We start from the raw sequence: 15,851 nt of genomic DNA, 5'->3' as shown, positions 1-15,851 counted from the left end.
ACCTGTGGTTCATTAAGTCTGCAAGTGAAAGGCCAGTGTGAAGACAGTTCAGGTAAGAGCTGTGCCCATGTGTGGTGCTGGTGTTACCTGGGACAGGCCTGGGGAGGGTGCAGGGAGGGGTGTGGAGGGGTGAGGGGAGGCGGAGGGAGGTCCTGTCAGAGACTGTGGTGCTTTATTCATTTCATCTGGCTCCGCATCGAGGCTCACCCATCTACTGAGAAAACCTGACAGATACAGATACAGAGAGAGAGAGAGAGAGAGAGAGAGAGAGAGAGAGAGAGAGAGAGAGAGAGAGAGAGAGAGAGAGAGAGAGAGAGAGAGATGCATTTAAATAAATAAATAAAAAAATAAATAAACAAACACACAATCATTGTATAAATATGGCCATCAGATTTCAGCAGACGTTTGACAGGCCTGACATTCTGCGTGAAAAATACCCAGCTCCAAAAAACTGGAGACAGTAGGCAAAACGCAAATAAAACAAAGTTGCTGACTTGAGTTTGAAGACAAACACTACAACGACAAGACATTTAACATTTTATCTCCTCGACACCGTTTTTAGTAATTATAAGCTCATTCTGAAACGGACGCCTGCAACATGCTGGAAAAGGAGCAGTTTAAGACCAGAAAGGTGATGCAATTATACTTATATAAATAAGGAGTTTCCAGGAAAGAACTAGACCTTCATAAATAAAATAAATAAAAAATAATAATAAAAATAATAAATACCATTCTTTACTAGATAAGGGCAAGGACTATTGTTATTTCACTCTTTGCAGAGCATAACACCACCAAAAAATTCCTGGAATCCAAAGAACTCTTTGTGCATAAAGGAAAAGGACAGAAAGCACAAGTGAATATTCGTGACTTTTGACCTCTAAGATGGCACGGCACTAAAAACTGCCATGGCTGAAAACGTGGACTGTGGTTTGATGAGTGAACCTTAAAGATTGTTTACTAGAGTAATGAAAGTCTTGCTCTCTGGGCCAAAGAAGTAAAAGACCATCCAGACTGTTACCAGCATGAAAATCCAAAGCCAGGGTGTGTCACAGTATTGGGGGGATAATAGCGGGTAACATGCTCATCTATGAAGGCACCAATAATGCAGAACACTGCCTTTTAGACGACTTTTTCAGGGACATCTTATTTCAAAACGACAACACCAAGAAATTCTGCATGTGTAACAACAGCACGACTGCATAATCACAGAGTGTTGGTGCTAGACAGGTGTTCCTGCAGTACAAACGTTTTCTCCCAATAAAAACATGTCTTAAGTTCAAAATATAACAATGAAAACCTCAAAGGGTTGCATGGGTGAAGACTTGTATAACAGAAGAATGGCAAAAAATAACATTGGTGTCTTCAGTCCCCAAGTAATTATTAACTTATAGGTAAAAGGAAAGGTGTAATGAAGTGGTAAACATGCTTGTCCCAATGTTTTTTTGGAAAAATACAATAATTAAGAAAACCGGTTTGCAGTGGCATTTCACATAACACGCTTTTTTTTTTTTTAATTAGGTTGGCACCAATTTTGGACTAGTTTCAATTTTCACTACATGGTCTCAAAATCTGATGTAGCATCAATCTGTAGAGTCTATAAGTAAATAATTAACAAATAAAAAAGGTCTTTCTTGCATATTATGGTTGCAACGTGAAGAACCGAGTTTTGGGTACACAACAGGGTCACAACTCTAATCAGAAATTATCCCATTGGAATGCAAGTCTGTAATATATGGAACAATGGTGTCCAATCTTATCTGCAAACGGCCAGTGTGGATGCAGGTTTTCATTCCAACAAACCAAGAGCATGCATGGTAGGTCTGAAAGACAGACAAACTGATTAAACAGATGAAATCGGGTGTGTTGATGCCAATTTGGAATTGGGTAATAAGTAAAGCATTAAATGTATATTTTTAAACATGGCTAAATTAGGATCAAGTAATAATAAAATAACTGCAAGTTGGGAACTACTTGCTAAAATGGTGCTTGGCTCCTTTATGCGCCCTACAAATAAACTGCCTCAAACACTGCAGTGCTGTCTTCAGCTGCTTTGTGGCTACTGATAAGAAGGAGCTAGATTCAAATTTCATCTGAGCTGTCACTGCAGAAGTTAGGCATGCATGTCAGAACCATGAGCCCTGTAGCCTGAAATATTTGTGAAATATTCAAACTCAGTAAATATATTAAAAAAAAAAAAAAAAGACAACGTTTATAAACATCAGGACGCACAGGGCTTATGGTGCTTGGACCCCGATGATTGCCGCTAGTGGCTCCACTTCTCACCTTAGCAAAACTCTAAACCTTGACTTAATACTAACCCTAATTCTTAACCTCAATTCAAAACCTAAACCTAAACCTAAACCTTACCCTTGTCCTAAGCCTAACCCCAACTCAACACTGTTGAGAATCAACTCACTTCAATCAGACAGTTTGTAAATAAATTGATCATCTATAGATTATTATTGGGGGTTAGTCCAATAAAGGGAGACCAAAATGTCCCGAATGAACCTAAAAAAAATGATATTCATTTTTCAGTCACTCACACAGACAGTGACTCACTCTTATTGAGCGGTGGTGGTCCCGGAGGTGGGACGCTGCGTTGCCCTGCTCCAGCTGTCTGTCAGCCTATCGGAGAAAAGAGAGAGAGAAGGCAAAGTTCATAACAGGTCACAAAGAGCAACTACTCTCAAACCATGTTGACCTCCATCCACAGCCCACCTCTTAACAGGTGGAAACAAAGTAAGACCCAGCAGAGCAACCCAAAGAACCGCACGCCCATCAACTCTAGGTCATTCATGTTCACCTATGACTGCTGGGAAACATCACCTGCACAGGTACACTGTTCAGCCGATGTTGATCACCTCTTTAATAAAAAAAAAACATCTGACAGAGATATAATTATGATATTATTGAGCACCTCTGTAAAAATAGTTACTGGCATGCTCTGGACGATGACGACGACGACGACATCAATAAATAAAACAAAGTAAAAACCTTTCAACATAGTTTACAATATCACAGTACTGCATATTTTAAAAATGTCATTCTGAAACATTTTTTTAAACGGAAGTGTGCAATATTTATCATCAAATAATCATAAAAAGTACTCAATATAAATTAAAAAAATGGAAAAACTATCCACATAATGATGCTGACTGTCAGACTCCTGCTGTAGAGCACTGAGACATACGCCAAGACCTATGAAGCAGCTCCATACCTGGTTCAATACTACGTATAAACCCCACAGCAGAACTGCAAAGCATAAAGTGGTCAAATTGTAGATTATTTGCACTAACTGAGACAAAAGTAACAAAATCTGACTGTAAATAACAGCTAATCTGACCACACACTGCAAGACCCCCACAGTCCCTTGTGTTTGTGGGGACAGGGGCATGAGTCACACAGCTTGGGCTTCGCAGTGAAACCATGAGTCAAACCATGAGGACAAGAAAAGGGAAAGAAACCACCACGGAGTATCAATCAACTCGTACACGAAACCGGCTCTCGCTAAAGGATAAGCAGATAACCAATTAATCAAATTTAAAATGGGTCACGCCCCTTTACAAAAGCCACACCTGCAGTGGGAAACCATGGAACCATGACTGTAAGGTCTAGGCCTTCGATTTGGGCCATAAATTATCTGACGGTTAATCTAACCTGTTAGGACTTCTGTTCAGCTCCTGAAGTCCTAACCAATAAGTGAGCTTGCTTAGCTGTAGCTACTTAGTTTCCACTCAGCGTTTCTCACTATATTGAATAAAGTGAATATAAAATTAACGGCAAGCATTTATGAATTCCCCGAAAATATCAGGCCCTCTCTGAAAGCCTAGAAAGCCATGAAGGCCTCCCCCTGCACACCTGAGAGCGGCTGGATGGGATCTAGTCCGACCGCAGCTGTGCTCTATATAGTTCCATAAACTTTTTCACCCCTGGTTTCAATATGCAAAAATATGCCCACATGTCTTTATGCCACTCAAATTTATTCTTGTCCCGGTGAAATCCGGTCATATTTCGGTGTGCCGCCCCTGTATGTCGGCAACACCACATCAGCCTTCAGCTAACTGACTGGTGGAATTAATACAAAAATCCATAATATAAATAAATAAATAAATAAATAAATAAATAAAACATCTTAGAACACATTTAATCTGACTTTTTAATGGAAAAATTTGCTTTAATTCATTCATTTTAAAAGCCTTAATAAGGATCCCAAATGAAGCACTAGGACTTGGTCACCTCAGTTCACATGAAGTCAAGAACACAAGATCATGACCCAAACATAGAGTCCAGCATACTGGCCGCCCCTTACACACAGCAAGGGAGGAGAGAGCACAGTGAAGGCAAACCGGCCTTTCACCACAGCTGTGGCCGGTTACAGAACCGAAAGCCTCAATATGCAAAATAAACCTGTAACAGAATCAGGAACTGAAATGACAAACCATTAAACCACATAATCAGCTGAAAAGTTAAGAAACACTGCTCCCTCCATGTTTTCAGGCCGATTCGCTGGGGCCCGACAGGCGCAAAGCCGTTGTGACGGACACTGATGACCTTAGGCGACAAATATTATTGTCAGTTGTGATTTTATACCAGAGTTGGGCGAAAGGCAATTTATAAAACAGCTTCAAACTGTCTCCAGATATTACAGCGATATGCATTATTACTGGTGTTGTGGGGGTAGGGGTGTCACAATAGACGTCCACAGAGCCGGTTAACGAGAAGCCACTTCTTATTTCGCCCGTTATACCAAAAACAGGGTGCCCCAAGATAGTCCTCCATGAATGGGAGTAAATGGAGCTAAAATGCTAAAAAAACAAACAGTTAAAATAGTTTCTAATCACTTGTCCTGAAGGTTTCTTTAATTCTAGAAAGTAGAAGGATGTATTTCACTAAAAAAAGCAAAGAAATGTCACCTGTACGTTTCCTTTTTTCTACAACCAACGGGTATGGGCAGTGTTACATCTACGGAGTGCCGATTGGTTGGTGAGCGGAGCAGCTCATTGGCTGTTTGTGCTCACCGACGTCATGACATCAGGTGCCATTTCAAACTCCTATAACTCAAGTTTAAAAATGATTGCATTCTTTAACACTGAAAATGTTTAAACATTTATAAACTAAGATTTTGCTCAAATACTCCCCATCAACCCATTCATTTTGGACTCGCTCAGGAGCGCCCTCTAGTGTAGAAATTCTCCTCTCTACATGTCCACAGAAACACAGCGTACAACTGCCAAGCCATCAGTCAATAAATGCCAAACCATCTATATAATAAAGTACTACACGGTTAAACTCACAGGGAGTAAAGCGCTGGTTAGCTTTAAGAGACTAAGATTAAGTCCCATAACGGGGAAATTCCACCTCCGCATTTAACCCATCCGTGAAGTGAAACACCACATACACACTAGTGAGCGCACACACACACACACACACACACACACACACACACACACACACACACACACACACACACACACACACAAGGGTCAGCGAGCACACTTGCCCAGAGCGGGGGGCAGCTCTATCCACAGCGCCCGGGGGGCAGTTGGGGGTTAGGTGTCTTGCTCAAGGACACCTCAGTCATGTGCTGTTGCCTCTGGGGATCGAACCGGCGACCTTCTGGTCACAGGGCCGGTTCCCTGACCTCCAGTCCACGACTGCCGCTAAAAAGGAGGTGCACCGTTCCAATACCAGGTCGATGTGTGGAGCGGATGGAGCAGGACACTCTTCCGTCTCACTGTTCTAAAAACCAATTTAATATGTAGTCCTCATATAGAGGACGCATCAGATATTACACTGATAAACAGATACTACACTTGACCTTAGCCAAAAGGCTGAGAAGCGATCGGCTTAGCCAGCATAGTAACAACTCTGCTCACTACAGATCACGTTAGTCTCTGGCGAACCAAAGCACAGACACACGTTTAGATAGGGATTCAAATCAAAGTCGAGCAAGCGGCGTCGAAGGGACAGATCGCTGAAATTAGCCGAAAAAAGGTGGTCTGTGGTGTTTGGGTCTGTAGTCTGCCTGGCTAACTTGACGTTAGCTTAGCGAGCAAGACTACAAACCCAAACACCACAGTACAGGCTTGACTCTGACCAACTGCTGCTCTGCTGGAACAAGTGTAGATGATGATAACGAAAGACAAACAGAGTAAAAAGCGAGTGGCTGGTGTTGGAGTGACCAAAAGATGAAACTAAACCGGTCATGCAGTTTTTGAGATGTTAGCCTTTGGTTAGCATTATGGTACAGGCTTGGTTCCAGCTAACTAAAGCGAGTGGCTGGTGTTGGAGTGAAAGCTGAACGTGTTTTGAGGGGAGTGCTGCCAAAGGCCTGATGGGAATCTTAGCAACGCTGCTGGGCAGTTATTTCCAGACCAGGCTCCTCTCCCTTGAATGGGGAGAGACCAAAATACTGACGGTTGAATTATAGTTTTAAAAACACTTTGAAATCACTGCCAAAACGTGACAAAAACCTCAATATGGTAACAGGAGAAGGAAACTGTACTAATGTAAGTCAACAGAACCAGAGTTGTTTCTATAATTTCGGGATGTTTCTTTTGGTCCATTTGTCATGAAATTCACAAATAATGTAAAAAATACAGGAATTTTCAGATTACGTCAAAAACTTTTTTGGGCTGTTCTGACTACATCACTTGCGCAGATCTCCATAACGAGGTGGCTTCCTCCGCAAACAGACAACATGTTGAACGTTACAAGCTTTCCCACTCATATTTCAACCACTGGCCCGTCTCCTCCTTTATAACATCTCTGGTGCCACTCTTAGCCATCGCTGGGTCTTTCAGAGGTGCTTTCAGAGCCCACCTATCAGTCAGCTCCTACACCAATCAGTTGCAGCAAAAATACTTATATGCCCCATACAGTAATTACGGTAATACTTTATATAAAAAGTGGAGATGGTTTAAAAGTATTAAAAAACACTGACCAACTCTATTTAGCATGTTATCAGATAAAAATCGTCTTCTGAGGGGTCTGAGAAATCAAATGATCTCCGTGACCAGATCAGGGTTGCCAGGTAGCATAAAAAGGCTACTTGCCATGACAATTATTGATTATTAATTGGTTATATTCATGTCTTTAGTAAGTACTTTAAGCGTTTCACTTATAAAATGAGGATAATAAAAATAATAATAAAACTATAAAATGAAAATGACATCTGTAATTTAATCAATAAAGTGAAATGACAAATGAGCTTTCCTTATTTGTACCGAAAAATTTTAAATATTCAAAATTATGCAAAAGATTAGGCGCCCCTGGCCAAATTACATGCTTTATTTTGCAAGTAAGTTAATACAACCTCTACAAAGAACAGTTCTGTGCATTTTAACGCACTGTTATTGCTTATTTTCTGAATTTAACATATTGGGGGGGGGGGGGGGTAAATAAATAAATAAATAAATAAAAACAAAAATGCAACCATTGTTTTTTTCCCCCCTCAATATGTTCCAATATGTTATATTACAACATTAGAAATCAGCCACTTTTGGGGAAAAAAAAAAGCAGTTCACTTTCCAGAAGTTCACTGCCTTGCACATGGGGGGTGGGGGGTCGGCGAGTTCAGTCGAAGTGTTGCATAATCTCAAAATATACCTAAGAACAACCCCCCAGCCCCAACACACACACACACACACACACACACACACACACACGTATGTGGTCACAGCTCAAATCACATCCGTGCCTCTTTGGGAGTTTGAACATGGCATGTATGCGATGGGAGACCTTTGGAGCCCGTTGCCATTGGTAACACAGCTGAAACATGAGCCTGCGGTCTGTAATGCGATGGTCATGTGTCGGTGACTAACACGTCGCAAACACCCAGAAACCCCGATGAGTGTTCAGAGGTACATGTATGAATTAATTCCAATGTAGACACAGTAGGGAAGATAAAGTTCTGACCTGCTTATTTACAGAAAAGTATTTCCTTACTTTTCCTACAAACCCAGTTCCAACAAAATGCTAATAAAAACAGAGCAATGATTAGTGAATTTTGTTATATTTTCAGTGTATTAAATTGAATTAATTCTGTATTAAATTGAAAACAGGACAAAAATCCAATATTTGATTTTCCTTTATGAACTTGTTTCTTTGAGAATAGGCACCTATTCCTAATAAGATGCCTGTAACATATCCCAGTTTAGCAACTGCACTCTCTGGTTACACTGTTGTAACAAGCAGAATTTTATTTTTTTTTTTGGTGCTGCCATGTTGAAATAAGCATGAATGTCCCAGAAAAAGATGGCCTCCACCTCCAGCCTCACCCCGGTACCATGACAGACCCCAGCCTTTTAACTTTACACTGGTAATAATCTGGATAGTCCTTTACTTCTTTGGCCCAAAGAAAACAACATTTATTACTTCCATAAACAATCTGAAAGGTTGCCTCGTCAGACGAGGATACACATTTCCACTGTGCATCAGTCTGTTTCAGAGGAGCTTGAGCCCAGAGAAGGTGGCAGCATTTCTTGACACCGGTTTCCACTGTGCATCAGTCCGTTTCAGAGGAGCCTGAGCCCAGAGAGGGCAGCATTTCTTGATACCGGCTTCCACCATGCATTATATAAACTCCACCTGAAATCGGTGGAGGCAGCGACAAACTGTGCTTAATGACAATGGTTTGCCAAAGAATTTCCGAACCCACACAGTGATATCCAACTTTTCTGGAGTGTACTGCTTTGCTTAAATACTGCTTTTGTTTGAATATCAGTCAAAGTGGATTTACAAATCAATGTGCATTTCACATACTATTCCAGCACTTCTAGAATCAGGTTTACATTGTCTGCATTACAACAACAGTGAAAACAACAACAAAGTAGTAGTTAGTACACTGGTTGACAGTGTTGTACCACTACGCCACAAATGGGGGCAGATAATGCGACAGCTGAGAACATGCCAACGTTAAGCTTTTAGCTGAACCAAGGCCATTTCAGAAACGTTTCAAATGAAAATATAGCAGTTCTTCAATCACACATGAGCTCCTGTGATGGAACGGCATAGAATACAGTTCTCAGGTTGGGTATGTTTTATATGGATTCTGTCAGTGTCCAGCTGTCGGTCAGTTACTTTGCCAAATTTGCCATCCCTAAAACCAATTAAACAATCAAATGGTCACAAATTTGATTTATTGAATTGTTACCCAAAGAACCAAAATCAGATGATATTACACCACAAGTCAGGCCACTGTGTGGTCATGAACACCACTCTGAACACCTCACAACACAAGCAAAACAATCGGGAAACATCCAGTCAATATCACCGAGTGACACAAATCACAACTACCACCTCCACCACCACATCAGCAGAACCGTCACAGTCATGGGGGAGGACCTATAATGAAAACTCCAGGCCGGTGCTGAACCCTGGAGGATATAAATTAGCCATATCAGCTGCAGCTGTACTTTCTCCCTGAATGAAGGTCTCCAAAGTGCTTCGCCGTAACATCTGGCTGCCGTCCAAAACGAGTCTGTTCATGTGGAATATGAGGTTCCTGTTCATCCATAACCAACTTCCAAGTAATCAAAGCTGCTCTGTATTGGATTAATTACTGACTGACACACTGCACACACACACACTTCCCACGTTCTGTCACAGATTCAGTCACGTTACAACCTGCTAATAATATTCCGTAATTTATAGTACTGTGCAAAAGTCAGAGACCACCTATCCTAAATAGAACAGAAGAGAACAGAATTCAGAACCATTGACCAACCATGCTTTGGAATTAGAATTAGCGGACACTAGGGGGCAGTGGGCACACTTGCATGGGGTGGTGGGCAGCCCTATCCGCAGCGCCTGGGGAGCAGTTGGGGGTTAGGTGTCTTGCTCAAGGACACCTCAGTCACACACTGACGGCTCTGAGGTTCGAATCGGTAACCTTCCAGTGACCGGGCTGGTTCCCTCCAGCCCACGACTGAATATGATATGTATGTACAGAGAGAGAGAGAGAGAGAGAGAGAGAGAGAGAGAGAGAGAGAGAGAGAGAGAGAGAGAGAGAGAGAGAGAGAGAGACATTGTCGCCCACTGAAAAGGGGCTACAGCAGCACCTGGATCTGCTGGAGCAGTACTTTCAGAACTGGGCCCTGACAGTAAACCCAAACAAATCTAAAGTCAGAAAGCCAGATCACAGGAAAGCTGATATATGTTCAGTCTAGGAGACAGTGCCCTTGATCAAACCCTTTAATGATTACCTGGGACTGAAGATCAGCACCTCAGGAAGCTTCAGTCTGGCAGTGAAGGCACTGAAAGAAAAGGCCTGCAGGGCCTCGACTCAATCAGGGACCATTCCACAAGATTAATGTCCCAGTTAGAATCTGGACGAAGATCTCTAACAGCGCAGTCCTGCCCATCGCGCTGTATGGTAGTGAAGTCTGGGGTCCACTCAGTCATCGTGACTACACTAGATGGGACAAGCATCCCACTGAAGTCCTGCATGCAGAATTTTACAGAACGATTTTAAACGTCCAGAGAAAAACACCAGCGAACGCACGCGGGGCTGAATTAGGCCGATTCCCTCTAATCATGAACATTGAAAAAAAGAACACTAAAATTTTGGATGCACCTTAAATCAAGTCCCAAAACAACCCTGCAGTTTCAGGCACTCCAATCCCAGGAGCTGAACCCTGAAAAGAGCCCCTGTGTCAGCTGGTACAGAGACTGACCACCTCACTGACCCCCAACAACCCAAACTCTCTGACCAGCACCGCTTCCCAAACACCAATCAGAGTAAACCAAATTATTACACAAAGCAAAAATACCTACCGGGAACATCAGAAACACCAAACTCACTCACAAAACAGACTGACCTGCTTTCTGGCTCTAAAACACGAATACAGACTAGCTGAATATCTTATTACTGACCAAGATACAAAGACAGATCCTCACCACATACAGGCTCAGTGACCACAGCCTGGCCATCGAGAGAGGCAGATTTAAAAAGTCCTGGCTAGTGAGAGAGGAGAGAGCGCATGAACACTGCAGGACAGGTGAGGTAGAGACAGGAGACAGCACATGAACACTGCAGGACAGGTGAGATAAAGACAGAGGAGAGAGCGCGTGAACACTGCAGGACAGGTGAGGTAGAGACAGAGGAGACAGCACGTGGTCGCTGCAGGACAGGTGAGGTAGAGACAGAGGAGAGAGCGCATGGACGCTACAGGACAGGTGAGGTAGAGACAGAGGAAAGAGCGCATGGACGCTGCAGGACAGGTGAGGTAGAGACAGAAGAGAGCGCGTGGACGCTGCAGGACAGGTGAGGTAGAGACAGGAGAGAGCGTGTGGTCGCTGCAGGACAGGTGAGGTAGAGACAGAGGAGAGAACGCGTGGACGCTGCAGGACAGGTGAGGTAGAGACAGAGGAGACAGCACACGAACACTGCAGGACAGGCGACGTAGAGACAGAGGAGAGAACGCGTGGACGCTGCAGGACAGGTGAGGTAGAGACAGAGGAGAGAGCGCGTGGACGCTGCAGGACAGGTGAGGTAGAGACAGAGAAGAGAGCGCGTGGACGCTGCTGGACAGGTGAGGTAAAGACAGGACAGGTGAGGTAGAGACAGAGGAGAGAGTGTGTGGTCACTGCAGGACAGGTGAGGTAGAGACAGAGGTGCACTTCCTACTAAACTGCCCAAAATATGAGGCCATTAGAAATAAATATTTTAAAGAATCTGAAAAACAGATAAACGACTTCAAGATGCTGGGAGATGAAGATAAATTAGCAGGTTATATTAGAAGAGGGTCCAGCAGCGTCCACTGCAGCCAGATGTGTGTACGAGTGCCATTCACTCCAGGACAGTGGACAGTGAGTGACCACCACACCACAGCCTTTACCCAGTGTCACATGGGTAAAAGGACATGTCCTTTTTCTCTCCCTTCTTAATCACACTAATATATTTCATAATTATTTTTTTCCGGTGTGAACTACACACACACACACACACACACACACACACACACACACACACACACCAGGCTGTGTTTTATTGTGCCATATACTTTATATTATTAATTGATGACCAACACTCCACTTAATGATTAAATTATCATATATTACCCTTGGTTCGTATTTTGTTTGACCATTATTATTTTTTTATTGTTAACTTTTGATATACAGATCATTTTTCTTGAGCTTTGACAATAAAATGTATACGTCATGTCAGTAAAGCAAATTTGAATTTGAGACACAGAGACAGAGAGAGAGACAGACAGAGAAAGAGAGACAGACAGACCGAGAAAGAGAGAGAGACAGACAGATAAAGAGAGAGAAAGAGAGAGAAAGAGAGAGAGACAGACAGATAAAGAGAGAGAGAGAGAAAGAGAGACACCGACTAGCTGTGCTGCTCCAGTAAGGCAGTGTGGCAGATGGAGCCCCATGTGAACTCTGCGCGCATGCGCCGTTTGAACAGATGCCGGTTTCAGAGCGCCGTTCTGAGAGAAATCCGCCCCATTAACACACAGCGGAGCCGCTCAGACAGCGCCGGGGACATCACCCTTCAGCACACACTCACACGGCGCTCCGGTGCGAACCGAGGGCCATTTAACAGAACCGGAGAAGCTAGAACCCCCTCCCCGGCCGGTTAGCCTGTGAGCTAAGGCAGCCGGCGCTAGCCCGTCTGGCTCCACACGGCCTCCAGCCACTCGGTCTGTTGACGTGTCATCTCAGAAAGTCCAAATTACTCCCAAACGCCCAGAAACACACAGGACACCACCGCTCTGACTGTAAACCAGAGAAGATCGGGCACGTCCAACTACCATAACAACCCCAACTAGCCAGATTAGTTTCTGCTTCAGATTCGCTTTCGGTCGACAAAACCTCCAATTCCACAGCTTAAGCCTTGCCATACACAGCATAACAACCAGGAGAGCAGATCTAGACAATGTTTACAACTTTTGGGATGATGCAGCGCACAAGTAAACATCGTCGGAGCCGAAACAAACAAATAATCGACCAGATTAATCGGTTAAACCGTGTCTCAAATCACGAAACCAGCCACAAGTAACCAAAACAGCAGCTCCGTGACCGGTTTTAACACATTAAACGGACATACGGAGGGACGGGACCTCACTGCTACCTACAACATGCTAAATGATAAAAATACGAACAATAAAATCGGACCAGTGTCACGATGGGAGGTGTTCCCAGCATTGCTGACAGCGTATGTGCATTCTGGAAAACCAGGCAGGCTTTAACAGCCTTGACACAGCTCTATTTGGGGGGGTTAGGCTTGTAGGCTGGGCCTGAGCTGGACTTCCAACCAAAATCCCCTCATATGAGCTAAAAACAGAACCTTTTGTTCACCCCAAGCTCCGCAGGCAAATTCGGCAGAAGTAGATTCGTGTTTGTTTGTTTGTTTACATGCGATTAAAGACTAATCGAGCCAAGAGAAGACTGTTAATCGACTCTGTCTGAGCCTAAAACAGCCCAACAGCACCTGACTTGTAGATCTACGACGAGTAAACAGACGATAAAGGCATTAAAGCAGCATTAAAACCATACGTGGCTTGTTGTCAGTGGCGAATACGGCGATTATTCGTCCAGAAGCTCCACCGGAGCGTCGGTTAGCTTAGCTTTGCTAACCGGCTCTCAGCGTTATTGCTTACTCACTACTTAGTAAGCCATAAACCGACGTGACACGCGGTCCAAATGCGGCGAATGCCTTCTGCGCTACGTGCCATTAAACACAGCTGGCAGATATCCCAGCTTCTTCTTCCAATCTCCCCGGTCCACCTTAAACTGCGCAGCAGATCCATGTAACTGCTGCGCAGTTTAAGGTGGAACGGGTAAATTCGGGCGAGTAGACGGCCGGACCTTGTGTCGTGTGCGTGCGGAGCCTCACTCGGTTCTCGCCCGTCGGTCCCGCCGCTGTCCGAGCGCAGAGCTGGTCTCCGGTCCGTTAATCGGGAGGGTCTGGTCAGCGGAGCGGAGCGGAGCGTTCACTCTAACTCGCGTTGCCGAGGAGCATCGCGGCTGAAAACAACCAGCGCGGGGCTCCTGAGCGCAGAGGGGTCCTTACACACGGCTCGGGGAGTCGGGCAGCAGGCGGAGCAGCGCCGTGTCCGACAACAAAACCCGCTTTATTTACTCCAAACAGCGGCGCAGATCCGCGATGGCGCTTCTCTCTCCTTCAGTCCGCAGGACCGGACACAATCCCTCCCGCCGGAAACCCGGGAGACAGCTTCCGGTTTAATGATGCGAGGAATTCCCTGTCACGTGGCAGACTGAAAGAGAGAGATACTGACACGATATGATACTGACACTGACACGATATGATACTGATACTGACACTGACACGATATGATACTGATACTGACACGATATGATACTGACACTGACACGATATGATACTGACACGATATGATACTGATACGATCTGATACTGACACTGATACGATATGATACTGACACTGACACGATATGTTACTGATACTGACACTGACACGATATGATACTGATACTGACACGATATGATACTGACACTGACACGATATGATACTGACACGATATGATACTGATACGATCTGATACTGACACTGATACGATATGATACTGATACGATATGATACTGACACGATATGATACTGACACTGACACGATATGATACTGACACGATATGATACTGATACGATCTGATACTGACACTGATACGATATGATACTGATACGATATGATACTGACACGATATGATACTGACACTGACACGATATGATACTGATACTGATACAATATGATACTGATGCTGACACTGATACGATATGATATGATACTGATACTGACACTGATACGATATGATACTGACACGATATGATACTGATACGATCTGATACTGACACTGATACGATATGATACTGATACGATATGATACTGACACGATATGATACTGACACTGACACGATCTGATACTGACACTGATACGATATGATACTGATACGATATGATACTGACACGATATGATACTGACACTGACACGATATGATACTGATACTGATACGATATGATACTGACACTGATACGATATGATACTGATACGATATGATACTGACACTGACACGATAGGATACTGATACTGACACTGACACGATATGATACTGACAATGACACGATATGATACGGATACTGACACGATATGATACTGATACTGACACTGACACGATATGATACTGACACTGACACGATATGATACTGATACTGACACTGACACTGACACGATATGATACTGACACGATATGATGCTGATACTGACACTGATACGATATGATACTGACACTGACACGATATGATACTGATACTGACACTGACACGATATGATACTGATACTGACACTGACACGATATGATACTGACACGATATGATGCTGATACTGACACTGATACGATATGATACTGACACTGACACGATATGATACTGATACGATCTGATACTGACACTGATACGATATGATACTGATACGATATGATGCTGATACTGACACTGATACGATATGATACTGACACTGACACGATATGATACTGATACTGACACTGATACTGATACTGACACTGACACGATATGATACTGATACGATCTGATACTGACACTGATACGATATGATACTGACACTGACACGATATGATACTGATACTGACACTGACACGATATGATACTGATACTGACACAGACACGATATGATACTGATACTGACACTGACACGATATGATACTGACACGATATGATGCTGATACTGACACTGACACGATATGATACTGATACTGATTCTGATACTGACACTGACACTGACACTGATACGATATGATACTGATACGATATGATACTGATACTGACACTGATACGATATGATACTGATA

General features: G+C 43.5%; 1 protein-coding gene and 1 pseudogene across 10 annotated transcripts in view; both read right to left on the bottom strand.

The window, feature by feature from the left end:
- Window positions 1-14,157, bottom strand: part of wu:fb16f03 (eukaryotic translation initiation factor 4 gamma 1) — a 60,261-nt gene extending 46,104 nt beyond the window's left edge. For 8 of the 10 annotated variants that reach the window (XM_037546563.1, XM_037546564.1, XM_037546566.1 and 5 more), the window contains exons 1-3: window positions 13,847-14,157; window positions 2,560-2,625; window positions 88-224 (exon numbers count right to left, since the gene is read on the bottom strand). In XM_037546563.1, the coding sequence (XP_037402460.1) occupies window positions 88-180 (93 nt within the window). In that variant the 5' untranslated portion in view covers window positions 181-224; window positions 2,560-2,625; window positions 13,847-14,157. Of the gene's footprint in view, window positions 1-87; window positions 225-2,559; window positions 2,626-10,899; window positions 10,917-13,818 lie in introns of those variants that run through there. The other 2 variants (XM_037546561.1, XM_037546562.1) reach the window with 2 other exon arrangements.
- LOC119265816 lies at window positions 5,667-5,843 on the bottom strand (annotated as a pseudogene).
- Window positions 14,158-15,851: the final 1,694 nt, after the last annotated feature.

Source organism: Pygocentrus nattereri, chromosome 17 (genome assembly GCF_015220715.1).
Source record: "Pygocentrus nattereri isolate fPygNat1 chromosome 17, fPygNat1.pri, whole genome shotgun sequence".
Classification (NCBI taxonomy): domain Eukaryota; kingdom Metazoa; phylum Chordata; class Actinopteri; order Characiformes; family Serrasalmidae; genus Pygocentrus; species Pygocentrus nattereri.
The sequence above is the reverse complement of the archived record's forward strand: the minus strand, read 5'-3'. Positions and strand labels throughout refer to the sequence as shown.